The sequence below is a fragment of the Haliotis asinina genome, chromosome 9 (genome assembly GCF_037392515.1).
Source record: "Haliotis asinina isolate JCU_RB_2024 chromosome 9, JCU_Hal_asi_v2, whole genome shotgun sequence".
NCBI classification, from domain to species: domain Eukaryota; kingdom Metazoa; phylum Mollusca; class Gastropoda; order Lepetellida; family Haliotidae; genus Haliotis; species Haliotis asinina.
Genome location: NC_090288.1, coordinates 38,364,700 through 38,382,120, shown reverse-complemented (window position 1 = coordinate 38,382,120; position 17,421 = coordinate 38,364,700). Strand labels below are relative to the sequence as shown.

General features: G+C 40.6%; 1 protein-coding gene across 1 annotated transcript; it reads left to right on the top strand.

Moving 5' to 3' along the window:
* The first annotated feature begins 4,240 nt into the window (after nucleotides 1-4,240).
* Nucleotides 4,241-7,084, top strand: LOC137297234 (uncharacterized). The gene is made up of 2 exons (XM_067829247.1): nucleotides 4,241-4,418; nucleotides 6,375-7,084. The coding sequence occupies exons 1-2, from the start codon at nucleotides 4,241-4,243 to the stop codon at nucleotides 7,082-7,084; spliced, it is 888 nt and encodes a 295-aa protein (XP_067685348.1).
* The last annotated feature ends 10,337 nt before the right edge of the window (nucleotides 7,085-17,421 follow it).

Here is a 17,421-nt window from a genome sequence, read left to right as displayed (position 1 = left end):
ATACAGACACGACATCCTGAATCCACAAATGGTCCGATCTAGAAAGTGTTCGCTGTGCTGCGACATTCGTAACCCTATGATAAACTATAGTTACAACAGGTCGTAACGTTACGAACGCTTCATAGATCGGAACCCAGCCCAGTCTATTAATTATTAGCAATTTCCCACTTTTGTTTGTACCTGCATATAATTCTTCAAGATGTTTAGGATACAAAGAACTGAATAAAGATTAGGCCGAATACATGAATAATCAGATTATGACAACTGATGTAATTTGCGAAGCCAGACTTAATCTTTATCGACAGACAACTGACGTCACAATCAGCAGTGCGTGCGTCAGTGAATGGGAGACACAGAGATAAGTAAACATACTTTTCTCTTAAATTCTAAATGATTTTATTGTGCAGAACAATTAATCTTACTGTTGATCTTCATTGTCGATGACTTCATTCAAGGACATTTTATTAAGACCAGTGCTCGTTTAATTCTTGTCATTTTAAGGGTTTTTATATACATATCAATGCAGTAGTGTTATCAACGGCAATTATTAACGGTAGTGCCATTATTCGCCACCTGCGAAGCCCATTCTGAATCAAAGTATACAAAATTGGTTAATAACTTTCTTTGTTTCGAGTGTTTTTAACATTTGGGTCAATGTTTGGGTATGGGAGTTACGATCACCATTGTGCTACGACTATCGTAGGCCAGTGTAAAGTATGGGAGTTACGATCACCTTAGCGCTACGACTTTGCTACGCGAATTTTAAATATAATATAGTATCTACTATATCTATTTTCCAAGGTTGAGGACAATAATTTTGAAACTTGAAAGCCACTCCGCTCTGACGTTTCGTGTGAGTGAGTGAGTTTAGTTTTAGTCCAGTATCCTGTTAGACACAATTGTAAATGATGGACGTAACCATATGCCAGAACTTTATGGACAGACATTTTCTTAATTGCAATAGACTAACCCATTTAGCATAGTGACGATATTTCCCTATTACCGACTGATTTGGCAAGCCCTAATGGTCGCGTACCGATCAGTCGAGAGAAAATTTGTCTCCTCTTTCATTTTTCTATTTCTAAATGACCTAGAATCCCATCTGGAAGAACAAGCATGGCATCAGTAGCAATAGCGGTATTAAAACGTGCTAGAAATGTTACATTGCCAGTAGATTTGCTCCTTTCTGTATTTCGTAGACTAGTATTACCAGTATCATTGTATGGATGTGGAATATGGGGATATGAGAAGTACATCTAAATTTTCTTAAATTAGCTACTGGTTTAAAATGTAACACATCAAATTTCAAGGCGTACACGGAACTTGGTAGGGACCATATTGAGCTTCAAATTTCGAATTTCGACTAATTTCGTATTTGTGTAAACTGATATTCTCTGATCCAAATAACCAAATGGCAGCCTTTATTCTTCAATATATTACTTAATAAAGCAAAACATCAAATATCCATGCCTGACTAAGTCGTATTATTAATTCTCCGCAAGTGCGGTTTACCTGATGTTTTTGACAACCTTCATCTGTACTCCAATTCGTGGATTATTTTCAACGTTGAATCAATCTAAAAAAACACTTTTTACAACCATGGATGAGCGATATGCAAAACTGAACAATACTTGCTTCTCCCAAATGATATTTCTAAACCGATCCTAAAATTTAGAACATGCAGCCATTAACCTCCAATAGAAACTGGGAGATGGCAAAACACCCCAAGAGAACAACGATTTTGCAACTTGTGATTCGCATTTGATTAGAGATGAATTTCACTATTCATTTAAATGTAATTATTTTGCCGACAAGTTGTCAACGCATGGTAAATGGTGTGCGTCGAATGGGGAATTAACTCATAATAAAGATGAACAAAACGTTAACAAAGACGAACTATAGGTTGAGTTCAAACTTAATTAGTTGCTTACACAAGACACGACAAACACGCATACATGAATGAGGTGAGCGCAGTTCCAACTGAACCCCAAGACCTTTCCTGCGAGCGGCATAATCCTGCTCGCAGTTGTCAGACAGTCGGCATACCGGATTGCCCTCTTGCAATAAGCAATTGTGCTTATATGTACAGTTTTTGACAACATTGCCTCGGCATAGACTCAACAATGAACAGATAGAGAAACAATAGCACTTGCTTGTACTGTTGATGTGATGACGGACACAGCCAAGGGGGATGACCCAAAAAGGTCATTAATGTCATATACAGTAATTAACGGAAGTGACAAAATAGGAACAGGGTGTCTGACAATGTACACTGCGGTAGAGACAAACATAAAGAATGCAGATTATTAAGTAATATCAAATAAGTCTCATATAGCTTGGTTACATAGTTTGGGCTTCTAGAAATATTTGGACGATGGCTGTCCTGAATTAGACATTATAATTATACGTAAATCATTGATAGAAGAACCAGCTTGGTCCTGGTCAAAATTCCGTCAACTTTTTTTCAAGTAAATTTTCTACCCTTCAATTCATATTCAAGTTCATTAAGACCGGTTGAAAACACCTTAATGTATGTATCATTTGGTCATCTTGTACATTTTGTATGTACTCTTTTGTTGTACTCATGTACCACCTATGGTATATCATTTTGAGGAATAAAAGAGTGATGATTTCAGAGTAGTAAATTGAGTGAGTGAGTTTAGTTTTACGCCGTACTCAGCAATATTCCAGCTATATAGCGGCGGTCTGTAAATAATCGAGTCTGGAGCATAAATCAGCGCAATTGGGAACCGATGACATGTGCCAATCAAGTCAACGAGCCTGACCACCCGATCCCGTTAGTCGCTCCTTTCGACAAGCAGAGTCGCCTTTTATGGCAAGCATGAGTTGCTGAAGGCCTATTCTACCTCGGAACTCCATGGGTCAGTAGTAAAATGCATTCGACGGATGAACTTAGCTATCAGTTAGTTACCAAGTTTGACTCTCTTTATTTGTGTACTTTTGTACTTGTGTTTGTCTGCTCAATTGATGTAATGAGAAACTGATGCATTAAATATTCAGTGTATGTCTCTTTATAGTTGTGCCTTTGTACAAAATTGAAATTGATGTTTTAAACAAAATGCATTCACCAGGAGAGAAATATATACAATGATATCATAACTATATTTGCATTCAGTAAAAAGAAACATTATTTCATTGACATATTTCCAGTTTGTAGGAATGGTTCACACGATCCCCACACACCGAACAAGTGCCCAACATTAATCCGATGTCGCCGCTCTGTAGTCGTTTTCTCCCACCGGAGCTTCAGCTTCAACAACATCTTCACTTCAGTGACTGGCTGTTCTCTCTTGATCATGACGATGAAGGCGAAGATATTCGGATGGGATGATGGCTGCTGGTTCAGTCTGTGATGCCATCCTTCAAGGTTGTTGTTAATCCTTTGATGTCATTGGTGTAATGCCTCCAGGTCTGGATTAGTCATGTGCCGATCTATCCTCTGTGTCGTGACATAGTCCATATGCTGGGTGACCTGTTCACAACCATGATGTCCAGCCACGCATCTTCAACGTCATCTACAGGGACAGCTTCTGCATCTCCAGTAGATGGTGTCGTTGTTTGTCCTGCTGAGCGTGTACTTGAATCCTCTAAGCGTATCTGGAACCTTGTGAAATTGAAAGAAAAAGTGCCTGAGCAGCCGTGTTTGCCATCTACGAGAAGCTCCATTTTGCAATTATTGGCTTTATTTATCGTCGCATGCACAACTAAGGTATTTACTACCTCACTCACCCACCCTCACCCCAAAATACACGCATGCATGCACGCACACACATACATACATACACTATTCATATAACATACAACATGTACATTTGACCACATCACTTAGACTGGAAGTAAGGGATATCCTGTTGTCAATATATGAACCACATTAATATTCTTGTCCAGAAAGACTGAACATGTTCGATGTTTTGCGTAACTTTGTGAATAACGCTTTGTGTCAGCAACAATTTGACATGAATTATACAGAAAAAGATACTTGAAATCAATATCAGGTAGTACAGTAGATCAAACCGTATTGTCTCAAACCTGCATACCCATAAGCAGTTAGTATCGCTACGTTCTGCTCCACTTAAAATATACCGATCGACCTTCATGAAACGTTTGTAAACAGTCTGAAAATACCATCCCTTACACACGCTCTGTGACCTCATATCTTGCATATTTTATTAGTATATCTGCCGATAACTGACTATCCAGGTTCTATCACAACTACATCATGGCTGCTGTCGTTCCGAAATACTCAGTGAGGAGAGCAAATCGAGCTGACGTGGCAGCCATTAAGAACTTAACAGACCTTGAGAAATGGGAAGTGCCGACTGACCTGTTGTACTGGTCGTTTGACATGGACTCCAGGGCCTGGTTTGTGGCGGAGTCCAACTCGGGAGAAATATTAGGTAGGTTTCAGTTCAGTATTGCACAATAATTGTCATTTCTGGTGCTAGGTAGTAGAGTAAAGGGCAAGGAGTTTGATATCACTTACGCGAGAAGCAACTAACCTGACCGGATAGCTATAGTCATAAAATCCGAACTGCGGAGACAGATGCTCATGCTGTTAATCACTTTATTGTCTGGTCCAGACTCGATCATTTACAAACCGCAGTCTTTAAAGTTGGAATATTGCTGAATGCGGGGTTAAACAACAACAACAACAACAACAGCAACAACAAACAACAACCCATTTCTTGTCCATTTGTATGCTGAAAACATCTTACGGTGGGTGGGTAGAAGGTTCTTCTTCGGCAAGTGAGGTATCCAACCTTTGTGCGGATAAGTGGTTTGGATCTGCTGTAGATGAGTGGGTGAGTGGCTATGCTATATTTCTATATTGCTATATTTCCTACTGTCTTGTCTATCTTCTTATTGATACCTTTGCTACTTGACTAGTAGAGAGAAAGCTTTCATTAACTGGAGATTTATGACTTCTTCTGACTCGAGATACACAGAGGTTAGACAACAGGCACACCTTACCAGCTTTTACATCAGTAACCAAGAGTCCGTGAGTCAGTTAGCGAGTACGAGTTATCTTATGTGCGACAGACTTGATGTGGGCTTGTGGTGTTACTGTACCTTGAAGCAGGGAGACTAGAAGATGCTGTACATTATCCCTGCTTGAGTGAGTGAGTGAATGCTGGGGACAAATGTTTAAAAAAAAATTAAAAAAAAAGATAAACACTTCTATTTGGCTGTTTGTTTTCCCACACGAATGAGGTTTACTTGGAAGTGAGCCTGATGCAGACATTGATGGTATTTGGAGAGAGTGAGTAAGTGATAAGTCATTCGGATATGGGAGGAGAGACAGTGGTGATGTAGTGGAAACAGAAATTGCTCAGTGCGGTATCAGTTGGAGATGTTAAACTCTTTCTGGAGCAAATTCGTGAACAACCATGACAGGTTCTACCAAGAACAATTTTCCACTCTAGATAACAGATCTCGTCATGAACAAAGGAAGAAACATGTCTCCTGAAACATCGAAGATGTGCTGTCAATTATTTCGTTCAGTTATGGAAAATGAAATTCATCTTTTCTGTGTGTCATCATATTTGTGATCCAAGTAACAACATCTGTCACGTGATCATGTATCTGCTGTTTTCCCCCTTAATTCAAGAGATGATAATGCCGTATTAATAATGGCTGCATATGACAAAAATGAATTTGTTCTTAGGAATAAACTGCTAAATATTTGCATGTATGCGATTATGCAAAACTATCTCAGTGTAACGTATTTGTTTGTGGACCGACCACCATTCAATACATATATTCGTCTTGACTAGTGGCTCAAGTGGAAGATCGTCTCGCCGAAGACCTGTGTTCGATTCCCCACATGGATGGTATATGTGAGGCCCATTTCTGGTGACCTACGTCGCAATGTTCCTGGTATATTGCTAGAAGTGATTTGCAGCCTCACTCACTATTAATAGTCTAGCGCATGCAACCAAATTAAATGACTAACAAGAACATCTGTCTTCTAAGCAGCTGGTATTCCTTTCTGGATGATGTGTCGATAAGCCTGACAGCCGGGTTTATTTCAAAACAACTCAAATGATAAGCATTAATTGATAAATTAGAAAAACATTCCCGAGTGACCTTCAATGTTGGTTCAAGGTTAAGAGTATCGTGAGTATAGTTTTATGCCGCTGTTAGCAACATTGCGTTATAGCAATGTTACAGCAATTTCACGGCAGGGAAAACCAGAAGCAGGCTTCAGACATGTGATGATTTGAACCAGGGTTTTCGGCTTGATAAGCATAGTACTACGCTTTACCCACTAGGCTACAACCCGACCTAAAAGTTCAGACTTTTCAATAATTGTTATGCCTGTCTATCTGTATACATTGTAATTATTTTAACAGCTTGTCGTGCACTGGCATATTATACAGAGGAGACAGTAGCTGGTGGCATTTATATCGTCAGGAAAGACCTCAGAGGCCAAGGAATCGGACGTGCTGTGAACGCACAATCCCTCAAGGCAGTGGGTGACGCCAACATCACCATATCAGCCACCTACGTCAACCTATACGAAACCCGTGGCTTCACTTTCTGCTATGACGTACACCAGAAACGTGGACCAGCGGAAGTAATACTGGGAGCACTTCCGGAAGCGGAAGTGAATCCGGATATCAGAATCCATCCATACGGAAGTGTCATTTTTACTGAGCTGAAGGCATACGATGAAACTGTATGTGGAACCAAGAGGTGTTACTTCTTCAAAAACTGGATCATCGGCCATGCAATACATATTCTCATTGCTCGCTCCAACACCGGAAGTGTATCAGGGTATGGACGATTAGCTGTGACTGAATACGGCCATGAGATAGCGCCGTTGTATGCAGACAGTGACCTTATAGCAATGGCATTGTTGAAAAGGCTCTTGCAACAGATGAATCCGAAGGATTCTGTCAGTATGTTTATAACTTCTGAATCCAAAGCAATGATGGAGATTAATCGAAAGGTTTCACTAATAGATGTTGAAACGATTCACAAAATGTACACTAAAGTGCAAGTGCCACAAACACGTGAACGGTTGTATTCTTTATCTGCTTTAGCATTATCCACGGCATAACATACACTTCCAGCAAATGAACTTGAATTATCAGATTTTTGCGCTTAGAGTGGAATGTACTCGTACAGTCGTGGAGAAAGTATTCGGACTCTTGGCGTAATTTCTATAGACTTACAACAAGAATAGCAACTATTTCAGAGAAGCATAAATAATCTTCCTGAAGTGAGTTTAGAATTGATCTTTGTCAAGTTTGACAGGCAAATTTCAAATCATCTCTGATCTGCACACATGATTTCAGTTATTATTAACCGATGAAATCACATTTATCAACTCATGTATGGTTCCACACAGTCACGCAAACTTAGTCTCAGTATTATTCGTTAGGTCGCGTCAGGCAAACTTTGAGATTGACCAATCAGAACACAGCGTACTAAACCGCGAAAGTGGACATTCGGACATACCTTTTGAACTTTTACCTTGAAAAGGTTTGTACCCAAACATTCCACGGGTGAGAGCTCTGTGAGGCTCGTCATAGTTGTGAACGTGAATAGCATTCCTGGGGAGAACAATAGACATTCCAAAGTTGCGCACGTTAAAGCACTGTTCAGCTGAGGAATGCTATTACTCGGGATAGGAATGCTATTGTGTCCTGAACTGTGACGAGCCTGACTGAGCCTGAATATTTCAGGCTCTCACCTGTGGAATTCCTATTGGTCGGCTTAGGAATGCTATTGTTCGGCTTAGGAATGCTACGGTGACCTGAACTGTGTAATAATCTCCTACTGATGTCCTTCCTTGGCACAGCATATCTAACGATCTTTTTTTTCTGTTACTGATTCCGCCATGCATGTGTATTCATCAGCGAGTTCCGCCCAGAGTACGACCCTGAACATGTCCAATGTGTCATGGAAATTAGTACGTTAATATTAATCAATATTATTATTAAATATCATCAATATCTTTTATCATTTTGTTATTTTCTTTAACATAGAAACACATCCAACTGTCAGAATAAACCCATATTCAACCGATGAGGAATACCTGCCACCAAACCTGATCTTGTATATTTTAACAACGCCAGTTAAATAAGATTATTCGTGTACTTAAATTATCTGTCCGTTTTCAGAGTAACGTGACTGACAACATTCAGGACAAGCACGATAAATGTCGGACCTGGAGTTTCAAACGTATCCCAAGGACACTGGCATCGGGCTCCCCTTAAGTTTATTTTTGGTGCCTTTTGTTTGGTATCTCCTGATCTCTTGACCCACATCAGGACTGTACCTAGGTCCTCCATACGGAGCACAGTTTTTCATGCAGGAGGGGAGTATCCATATTTTATAGGCATCGCTTCCTGGGAGAATTCCCATTTCGTGGTGCGAGATGAATGGTCAGGGGTACCTTAGATGATGAGGAGCCTTACAACACGACCTTTCTCTGCTGCATGTGAATTAGATCGGTAAAAACATAATGACAAATCAAGAATAAAAATAACACTTACGTGGCGCCATACCTCCACACAAGCAAAAGATGTAAGAGCACGAAATATTAAAAATCAGGTAAGACGGTTGAACTGTATGTTACACTGTTAACGTACTTTTGACTTCATGACTAAAGATGTTGGTAAAAACAAGAGTTTCTTCTCTTTCAGTGCAATTTAATGCAAACTCGAAAAAATAAATAAATAGATTAAAATAAAGAAGAAAAATTTAAAAATTAGAGCAGTTAATGGAATCTTACAGGTCAATTTTCTCAAATATGTGCTTTCAACAAAGGGATGCGACTCTATTTTAACTAAGCAACACTGTAGAAACTCAAAGAAGTGAACATAAAATATCCATCACAGCCTAAGTTTATATGTAATAGTACTGTCGGAAATAGGAAACTCGTCACACTGAAGACTGACTAATGTCCGCATGATATGCTGGGTCAGAGTGATGCTGATTGGTTGTTTAATATTTTGCTTACGAGTCGCAACGAGTCACAAGGACCTGTTTGAATGTGATCAGAAGCCTTCAAAATTACATGATCACACAGAATGTTTACATCATAGATCCTACTCTGCGTCTCTGCGTACGACTACCAACAGCCATAATCGATTAGGACAAACAATATTGTCTGTTGCAGAACAATCAGGCCGTTAGAGATTACACTTTAGGTGAAAACTTTCTATTCATTATTTTCATCATGAACCTCATGAATGTATACCTGACTACGTTGTAGTTGGTGCATATGTCCTGTCGGTTGTGGTGCCTCATTTAGCTGTGCAGAGAAGCCTTTGAGTGCGGGTTTGAATCCCGAGTTATGTTTGTTGCCCCTGAGTTCCACAGAACTGATAAACATCACATTTGAAAAAAATACTTTCTTGGGGATTGGACATTTATTTGCCACCTTTGATATTCTGTTCTTCATATCAAAGTTAATAGGAGGTGATATTTCTCATAGATCTCCCATTAGTAAACTCATAACTCTGTATATACTTTTACAAGAGGAACATTGTATCCAACGTAACAAACATTTGCATTTATGGTCTGTATTTAATCATTTTAAATAAGTTCGACGGGCAATCGGACTTGATGTCATTTATATTAAAAGCACCACTGGGCGGATCCAGGAATTTTGAAAAGGGACGGGAAGGAGGGGTGGGTGGGAGTCTAACCTTTTTCTACTCTTATGCTGTATTTCAAATAAACTGATGTCGTGAGTCATGCAGCAGATGACACCAAAATAGTGACAAACAGTGTGATCCTGACGTCTAACAGTTCCGCCTGTAACCCCCGCTTGAAATGTATTCTGTTTATCATGATTATTTCTAGGCTTTAGGGTTTAGGGTTTAGAATTAGCATTATATTATTATTCTATTCCTAGACATAGGATGATTTTTAAAAAAACGAGGATTACAGGCGGAACTCACACACCCCCTATTGCTCCGCCAATGCAAAAAATTCAATCTGCAATGTGGTCGTATTTCTTAGCTTAGCATTTGAAATTTCATTCGCCATGTGTGCATGTGTAACGATGGAGTATGATTGAATCTCGTGAGTACGTATTTCTTAGCTTAGCATTTGAAATTTCATTCGCCATGTGTGCATGTCGCTGTCATATGCGCCCAAGTCGCAATGCTCGATACGCTTCTCCTGCCTAAATCTGTATCGCTCTTTACTTGAATAAAACTTGGAAAACGGGAGAAATGGTGGGTCTTTCCACAATTCCATGATTTCGTGCACCCCCAGGCAACGGAATACACCATCGTACCATTTACAACGACGACAGAAACAACGCAACTTGTACTACTGTAGCGCTTGTTCTTTGACAATACTCAAGTCACGAGAGGAGTTCCAGAGGAATATGCATAATGACCGAAGCTCAGATAACAAAAACTGTTTTCGTGATTAAAACATAATAAACCATGGCCTAGATTTTCGAAGCTCTCTTAGTGCTAAGATAGTCGTAAGTTAATGTTAATGTATGCATTCTCTTAGCGCTAAGAGAGCTTTCAAACAATGAACAAGTCATATCACCACACTCACCCACCCTGAGCATAAATTATGAACGATCATTGTTACCAGCTTCATCAGTCTATAGGGACCATATTGTAGAGACTGAAAACCATTCTAAATCCCACTTGTGTTTTAATGGTTTGCTCTGAGTTCAACTCCAGATGAACATACTATGTGGACTCCATGAACTAGGTACCCTATAGCTTATCTTGGGACAGTCAACAGTTCAACAGAGCTGTTTATCTGACGGGGCACTAACAAGTAGATTAATGGAAACGCGCTGACTTACTATCATTAACAGGGTTCTGTAACCTGAGAATTGCTGCAAGTTGTTTGCTCTAAGTCACCATTCCGTCTGCAGCGTGTACGGATCTAATCAGACAGCCATGACGCACAGGTTTAAGTGAGGGTTACATTGGTGGGTTTTGATTCAAGACGTCAGAAGTAATGTACCTATTGAAATAATGTTTGATTTGAAACGGAACTTTCAAATTACTTCTGGGCCCAGTTCCTCAAAGCGATTGGAGATGGCGCTACGACAGTCGTCCGTATTAACTATTGCAGTTTGGGGTTGTTCTGGGGCTTTCAGGAATCGCTTTGAGGAATGAGACCCTCTACACAAAACGCCACGTGTGCAAAACAACTCAATCGGCCGGGTGCATTGTGTGCACACTACGAGGGAGAAATATTACTTTGTCATGGTGACACGGCGTCTTGAACAAAGCTGTGACGTCACTTGTCTCCGAAGACATCCTATGTTTGAAAGTCGATTTGGGATTATTTTCCTCAATTTGACCACATCTGTAATAAACAGAATACTATATTCGTGCCCATATCATGGCCATCGGTATATCCCAAACTTCGCTCGTTACAAAATACCAACAATTAGGAAACAGAGTATGATAATATCCTCTGTGTATCTACGACTATGCTTGTCATAAGAGGCGACTAACGGGATCGGGTGGTCAGGCTCGCTGACTTGGTTGACACAGGTCATTGGTTCCCATTTGCGCAGATCGATGCTCATGCTGTTGATCACTGGATTGTCTAGTCCAGACTCGATTATTTACAGACCGCCGCCAAATAGCTGGAATATTGCTGAGTGCGGCGTAAACCTAAACTCACTCACTCACTCTATACGTCTCTGTCTGACATCATGGCGAGAAGAGTGACAGGGTCATACTGAAGATCTGTTATGACATTACAGGCTTGATAATCACAGGGACTGACTTGTGTAGACTGTATTCATGACTAAGGTGTCTTGCATGCTACGAGTTGAGGTGGTGCCAATGCAGCGTTCATGAACAATCAGTAAAAGAAGCAAGTCAGATTTCTCAGGTTAAGAATTTCCCATCTCACTGGGGCTAACGTTTTATATGCTGAGGGAAACAAGTAAAGGGACACCACTTCATAGCATTGTTCCTTTATTTATTCTCACATTTCCTACCAAAGCGCTATTCAAGGATGGTGATGAAAACTGGAAAATGTTAAACGAGCACTAGATTTTCCTGTGTTCCTTTATTTTTTTCACTGAGTATATATTCAGAGATTAAGCGTTAGCATAGTGTCTGTGTGGATACGTGGCTGCTTGTGATAGTCCGGACTAACGTATACTGCTAACCCACTGAGAAACCCCATGACACAGTTTAACATGGATACCCCATACAGACACGACATCCTGAACCCACAAATGGTCCGATCTAGAAAGTGTTCGCTGTGCTGCGACATTCGTAACCCTATGATAAACTATAGTTACGACAGGTCGTAACGTTACGAACGCTTCATAGATCGGAACCCAGCCCAGTCTATTAATTATTAGCAATTTCCCACTTTTGTTTGTACCTGCATATAATTCTTCAAGATGTTAGGATACAAAGAACTGAATAAAGATTAGGCCGAATACATGAATAATCAGATCATGACAACTGATGTAATTTGTGAAGCCAGACTTAATCTTTATCGACAGACAACTGACGTCACAATCAGCAGTGCGTGCGTCAGTGAATGGGAGACACAGAGATAAGTAAACATACTTTTCTCTTAAATTCTAAATGATTTTATTGTGCAGAACAATTAATCTTCAGCTCTTTAATCCTGCTTCGGTGAAAATGATCAAATGTACGGACTCAGAAATGAACTATTCGATAAAAACAGGGGAAGGAGAGGGCTGGGCGTCGGGGGTGTAAAAATAGCCTTTATTGATTACAATCTTAAAGATGAACAAATGGAAACAATCAATTTATCTGCGATCTCAAGCGTAATTATTTACTTGTGATGCTTTCTTAGAATATAGATTTCCCCCAGTGAAATCTGAGGTCAGGCGTACACACACAGACACAGAGACAGAGAGACAGACAGACAGACAGACACACACACACACACAGACACACATACATACACACAGACATACATACATACATACATACATACATACATACATACATACATACATACATACATACATACATACATACATACATACATACATACGTACGTACGTACGTACGTACATACATACATACATACATACATACATACATACATACATACATACACTATTCATATTTAATACAACATATGTACATTTGACCACTCTGGCATAGCATCCCTTAGACTCGGTGTCAGAGGTTTTCTGTTTCCTACATATGAACTACACTAAACTCTTGTCCAGAAAGAATGTACATGTTTTATGGTTTGCGTGACTTTGTGAATATCGCTTTATGTTAGCAACAGTAAGTGTATCCTTCTGTAGGATAACAGGGCGATTACTAGTGACGTGTCCCAGTGGCCATTGTAACCTGAAGAAAGCTACTTTCGTGCAACACGCGACTCACATAAACTACACTGCGTAAGCCATTGGTTAAAGAGACAATGTAGATAATATTGCGAGATCGATTCCACAGAAAGGACAATCGTGCACACATCAAAGAAATTTATACGTAAACTCACATGGTGGATTTCTTTTTAGTTGTGCATTCAGGAACTGAAATAAACATTCATATATGTACTCATTCTATTTGTCCTATACACGCAGAGAGAGATAGAGTGAGAGAGAGTGATGAATGGGCTGGAGCGTGTGTGTGAGAGAGAGACGAGACGAGACGGGATGAATGAGCTGGAGAGTGAGAGAGAAGAGACGAGACGAGACGGGATGAATGGGCTGGGGTGTGAGAGAGAGAAGAGACGAGACGGGACGGATAGGCTGGAGTGTGTGTGTGAGAGAGAGAGAAGAGACGAGACGGAATGAATGGGCTGGAGTGAGAGAAGAGAAGAGAAGAGACGGGGTGAATGGGATGCAGTGTGTGTGTGTGTGTGAGAGAGAGAGAGACGAGACGGGATGAATGGGCTGGAGTGTGAGAGAGAGAGACGAGACAAGACAGGATGAACGGGATGCAGTGTGTGTGTGAGAGAGAGAGAGAAAGAGAAGAGACGGGATGAATGGGCTGGAGTGTGTGAGAGAGAAGAGAAGTGACGAGACGGGATGAATGGGCTGGAGTGAGAGAGAGAGAAGAGAAGAGATGAGGCGGGATGAATGGGCTGGAGTGTGAGAGCGAGAGACGAGACAAGACGGGATGAACGGGATGCAGTGTGTGTGTGAGAGAGAGAGAGAAAGAGAAGAGACGGGATGAATGGGCTGGAGTGTGTGAGAGAGAAGAGAAGAGACGAGGCCGGATGAATGGGCTGGAGTGAGAGAGAGAGAAGAGAAGAGATGAGGCGGGATGAATGGGCTGGATTGTGAGAGAGAGACAGGGAGAGAGGAGAGACGAGACGAGACGGGATGAATGGGTTGGAGTGTGTGAGAGAAGAGACGAGAGGGGATGAATAGGCTGAAGAGAGAGAGTGAGAGAGTGAGAGAGAGACGGGATGGAGAGAGGGGATACAAGTTACCCATTTGTTCACTGTTAGTGTGGGTCTGTTGATATTTTTTCCGTTCCATATTCGCGATGTAATAATAAACCCACCCAGACCCTACACACCCTACATAATCTGCTCTCCTATAGTGATATTATTTAGTTTTTGTATACAAATAAACAATTCCCTCAGTCCATCGTAGTAAACTGTTGTATGGGCCTTGTGGGAAGTGCAGGTTTATATACATTCATACAGTTGGTCTCTAAATCAGGCATGCCAACGACTACACTTAAGTAGCTGAACGAGCATTGCCCCTGTTCTTCCATTCACTCAGAATCAAGTAACACATCAGGCGCTCGGCCAGTACAACCACACCTACAGAGCGATACAGCGTATTACACATCAATATCTATGCACTGCACCCCGTGATATCTCATATTTGCTCGGATATGCTAGATTCAAGATCCGGGGTTAGTTTATATCGTCAGCTTTATCCACGAACGTCACGTCAGTTGCAATAATCACTAAGTCCCGAAGCTATTGCAGCGCAACGTCCGTCGTAACTCCGATATTGAAGTGTAAGGGTAGACAGGTATGTGTTGTTAAACGTCAGGGTAAGCAATGTCGAAGGTTGATGACGGAGACCTGAATAATCAAGTCAGTTTAATTATCATGTACAGTCATTTAGAAGTGAAAATACATAAGAATGAAGATTTTATGGATATCAACTTCTTTATGAGAGAACACAACGTTTCGGAGTTAATGCTTACTCCTTCATCAGGTGATCTCTCATAAAGAAGTTGATATCCATAAAATCTTCATTCTTATCATGTACAGTGTTAAACGTAATTGAATTGAAAGTTCCATTTCACAAATGAGACACTTGACAGTACTATATGCATTGACATGTCTTGCCTGTTTGCTGTGAGATCATGTACATACATATACATGCGAGTGAGTTTGACTAAACTTTATTGCAGTTCACCACGTGTCAGTTTTGTGAGTGATTTAGTTTAGGTTTAGCCACTTTTAGCAATATTCCAGCAATATCACACCAGGGACATCAGAAATAGGCTTCACACAATATAACCATGTGGGGAATCAAACCGGGTCTGCGGTGCGACGAGCGAATGTTTTAACCACTAGGCTACTCCACCTCCCCGTGTTTGTATTAACACCGCCTCCATCAGTAGTTTAGTTGTGTCACAGCGTGTAATTCAACAATGGTAGGAACGCCCTTAGTGCTGAAAGATATTTACCACTAAAACCCGGATTCGAATTCACGGTGATGGGTTTCTAGTAAGCCGAAGGGATATAACTCTGCACAGCAAATGTCGGCGCATTAGACGACTGTTCCACATGGGGGTGAAAGCATGAGCAGATTCAAGGCTTGATTGTATAGAGGCATCGCGGATACGGTGCCGAAAAATTATGAATTATAATGCACAACAAATTGTGATATCGTATACCCCAGCAGCAGAAAACATACCCGTTATATATGATGGTCGTGTATATTGACACAAGTACCTTTAAATACACATCCAACTTTGTAGGTATTCGGTCATGAGTTATTTTAACCATGCGATACTGATTTGTTGTCTTTCATATACATAAGAGTGCGATTTATACCCGACTGAACAAGTACGAGATTAGGGTTGTTGAGCGTTTTCACGCCTCTTGGCAATAGCGCTAATAAATCCATACCGGCCCGTATGTCACCTTCACCATCTGGGTAATGCACCAGACATTATGTTAGTCAGTTTACTACACCTGGAATTTCCGCAATAAATCACAATCATTTTTAATGTTGCAAGTATCTGAAAGGTGGGTGTTACTAAATGAGAGAGAGAGAGTGAGTGAGAGAGGGAAAGAGACAGAGCGTCATAGAGAGAGAGTGAAGGAGAAATAGGGGAGACAAAGAGAGAAAGAATGAGAGATAGAGTGAGGGCTATAAAGTGAGAGAGGTGGAAACAGTGAGAGAGATAAGTAGAGAGATGCTGAGAGAGAAATAGGGCGCGAGATAGACACATAGAGTGAGAGAGGAATGAGACAGTGTCAAAAGGGAGTGAAAGAGAGTGAGAGAGAGTGAGTGAGAGAGAAAGCGCGTGACAAAGAGAAAGAATGAGAGAGTGAGAGATAGTGAGAAAGACATTGAGTGAGAGCGATCTAGAGAGAGTGAAAGAGATAGAGAGTGAGAGAGAATGAGACAGTGAGAGAGTGAGACAGTATACAGAGACAGATAGAGACACACAGAGTGTGAGAGAGGAATAGATGGTACAATGTTGTAACGTACAATGTTGTGTATAACATGTATGACATAATGCATCATGAAAATGTGAGTATGATATTAGAATTCAGAAACTGATTACTGCATTCAGTTAAGATTAGCGGCAGTGCCACATTCATCATTTTTCACTGAAACTCTATTTCCGTTCAGATCCAAACTGCCCTATTCCTGTACGTCACGTGCTAGTGGTAACGCTTGTTTTGATTGACAGGTCACTGAACGCAATATCTGAATTATCCACAACCGGGACCCTGGTGGAAGTTATTTTTCAGTGCCAGCTGAATAAGCTGGGAATAACCTCACACGTGCGAGTACACCGATTATATAATAATTATAATATAATAATTATCTTTACTACTTTACATGCTATACCACCTCTCCTTGTCTCAGAAACACTACTTGGCACTTGAGATGTGAAATAGTTCAGGTTTATACAAGGTTACAAAATAGGAGCATTCATGTTCAGTTTGTGTTTCCTGAATTAACATGACGTTGGGAGATATAATTATCATAACGTTAGGGAACGCAACTTTCCATTCTGTTTATAAAATCCTGGTCATGTGACTACTAATGCCAGGAAGGATGACAAATAGAATATGTTCCGGGTTAATGTCACTACCAGGAGAGTGGAAACCAAATGCTGATTTTATTCCGCCGCCGAAATGACAAGTTGCTTCATATCCGAACACTAATACATGTATGTTAAACACCACTTGCTGAGTCCCATGTCTCTGCCCTGTTGTAGGGTAAACAGCTCT

Bases quoted from the DNA above. Each gene is read 5' to 3' on its own strand.
- LOC137297234 (XM_067829247.1), top strand. From the start codon at position 4,241: ATGGCTGCTGTCGTTCCGAAATACTCAGTGAGGAGAGCAAATCGAGCT. The intron at 4,419-6,374 runs GTAGGTTTCAGT...TTATTTTAACAG, and splicing joins CAACTCGGGAGAAATATTAG to CTTGTCGTGCACTGGCATAT.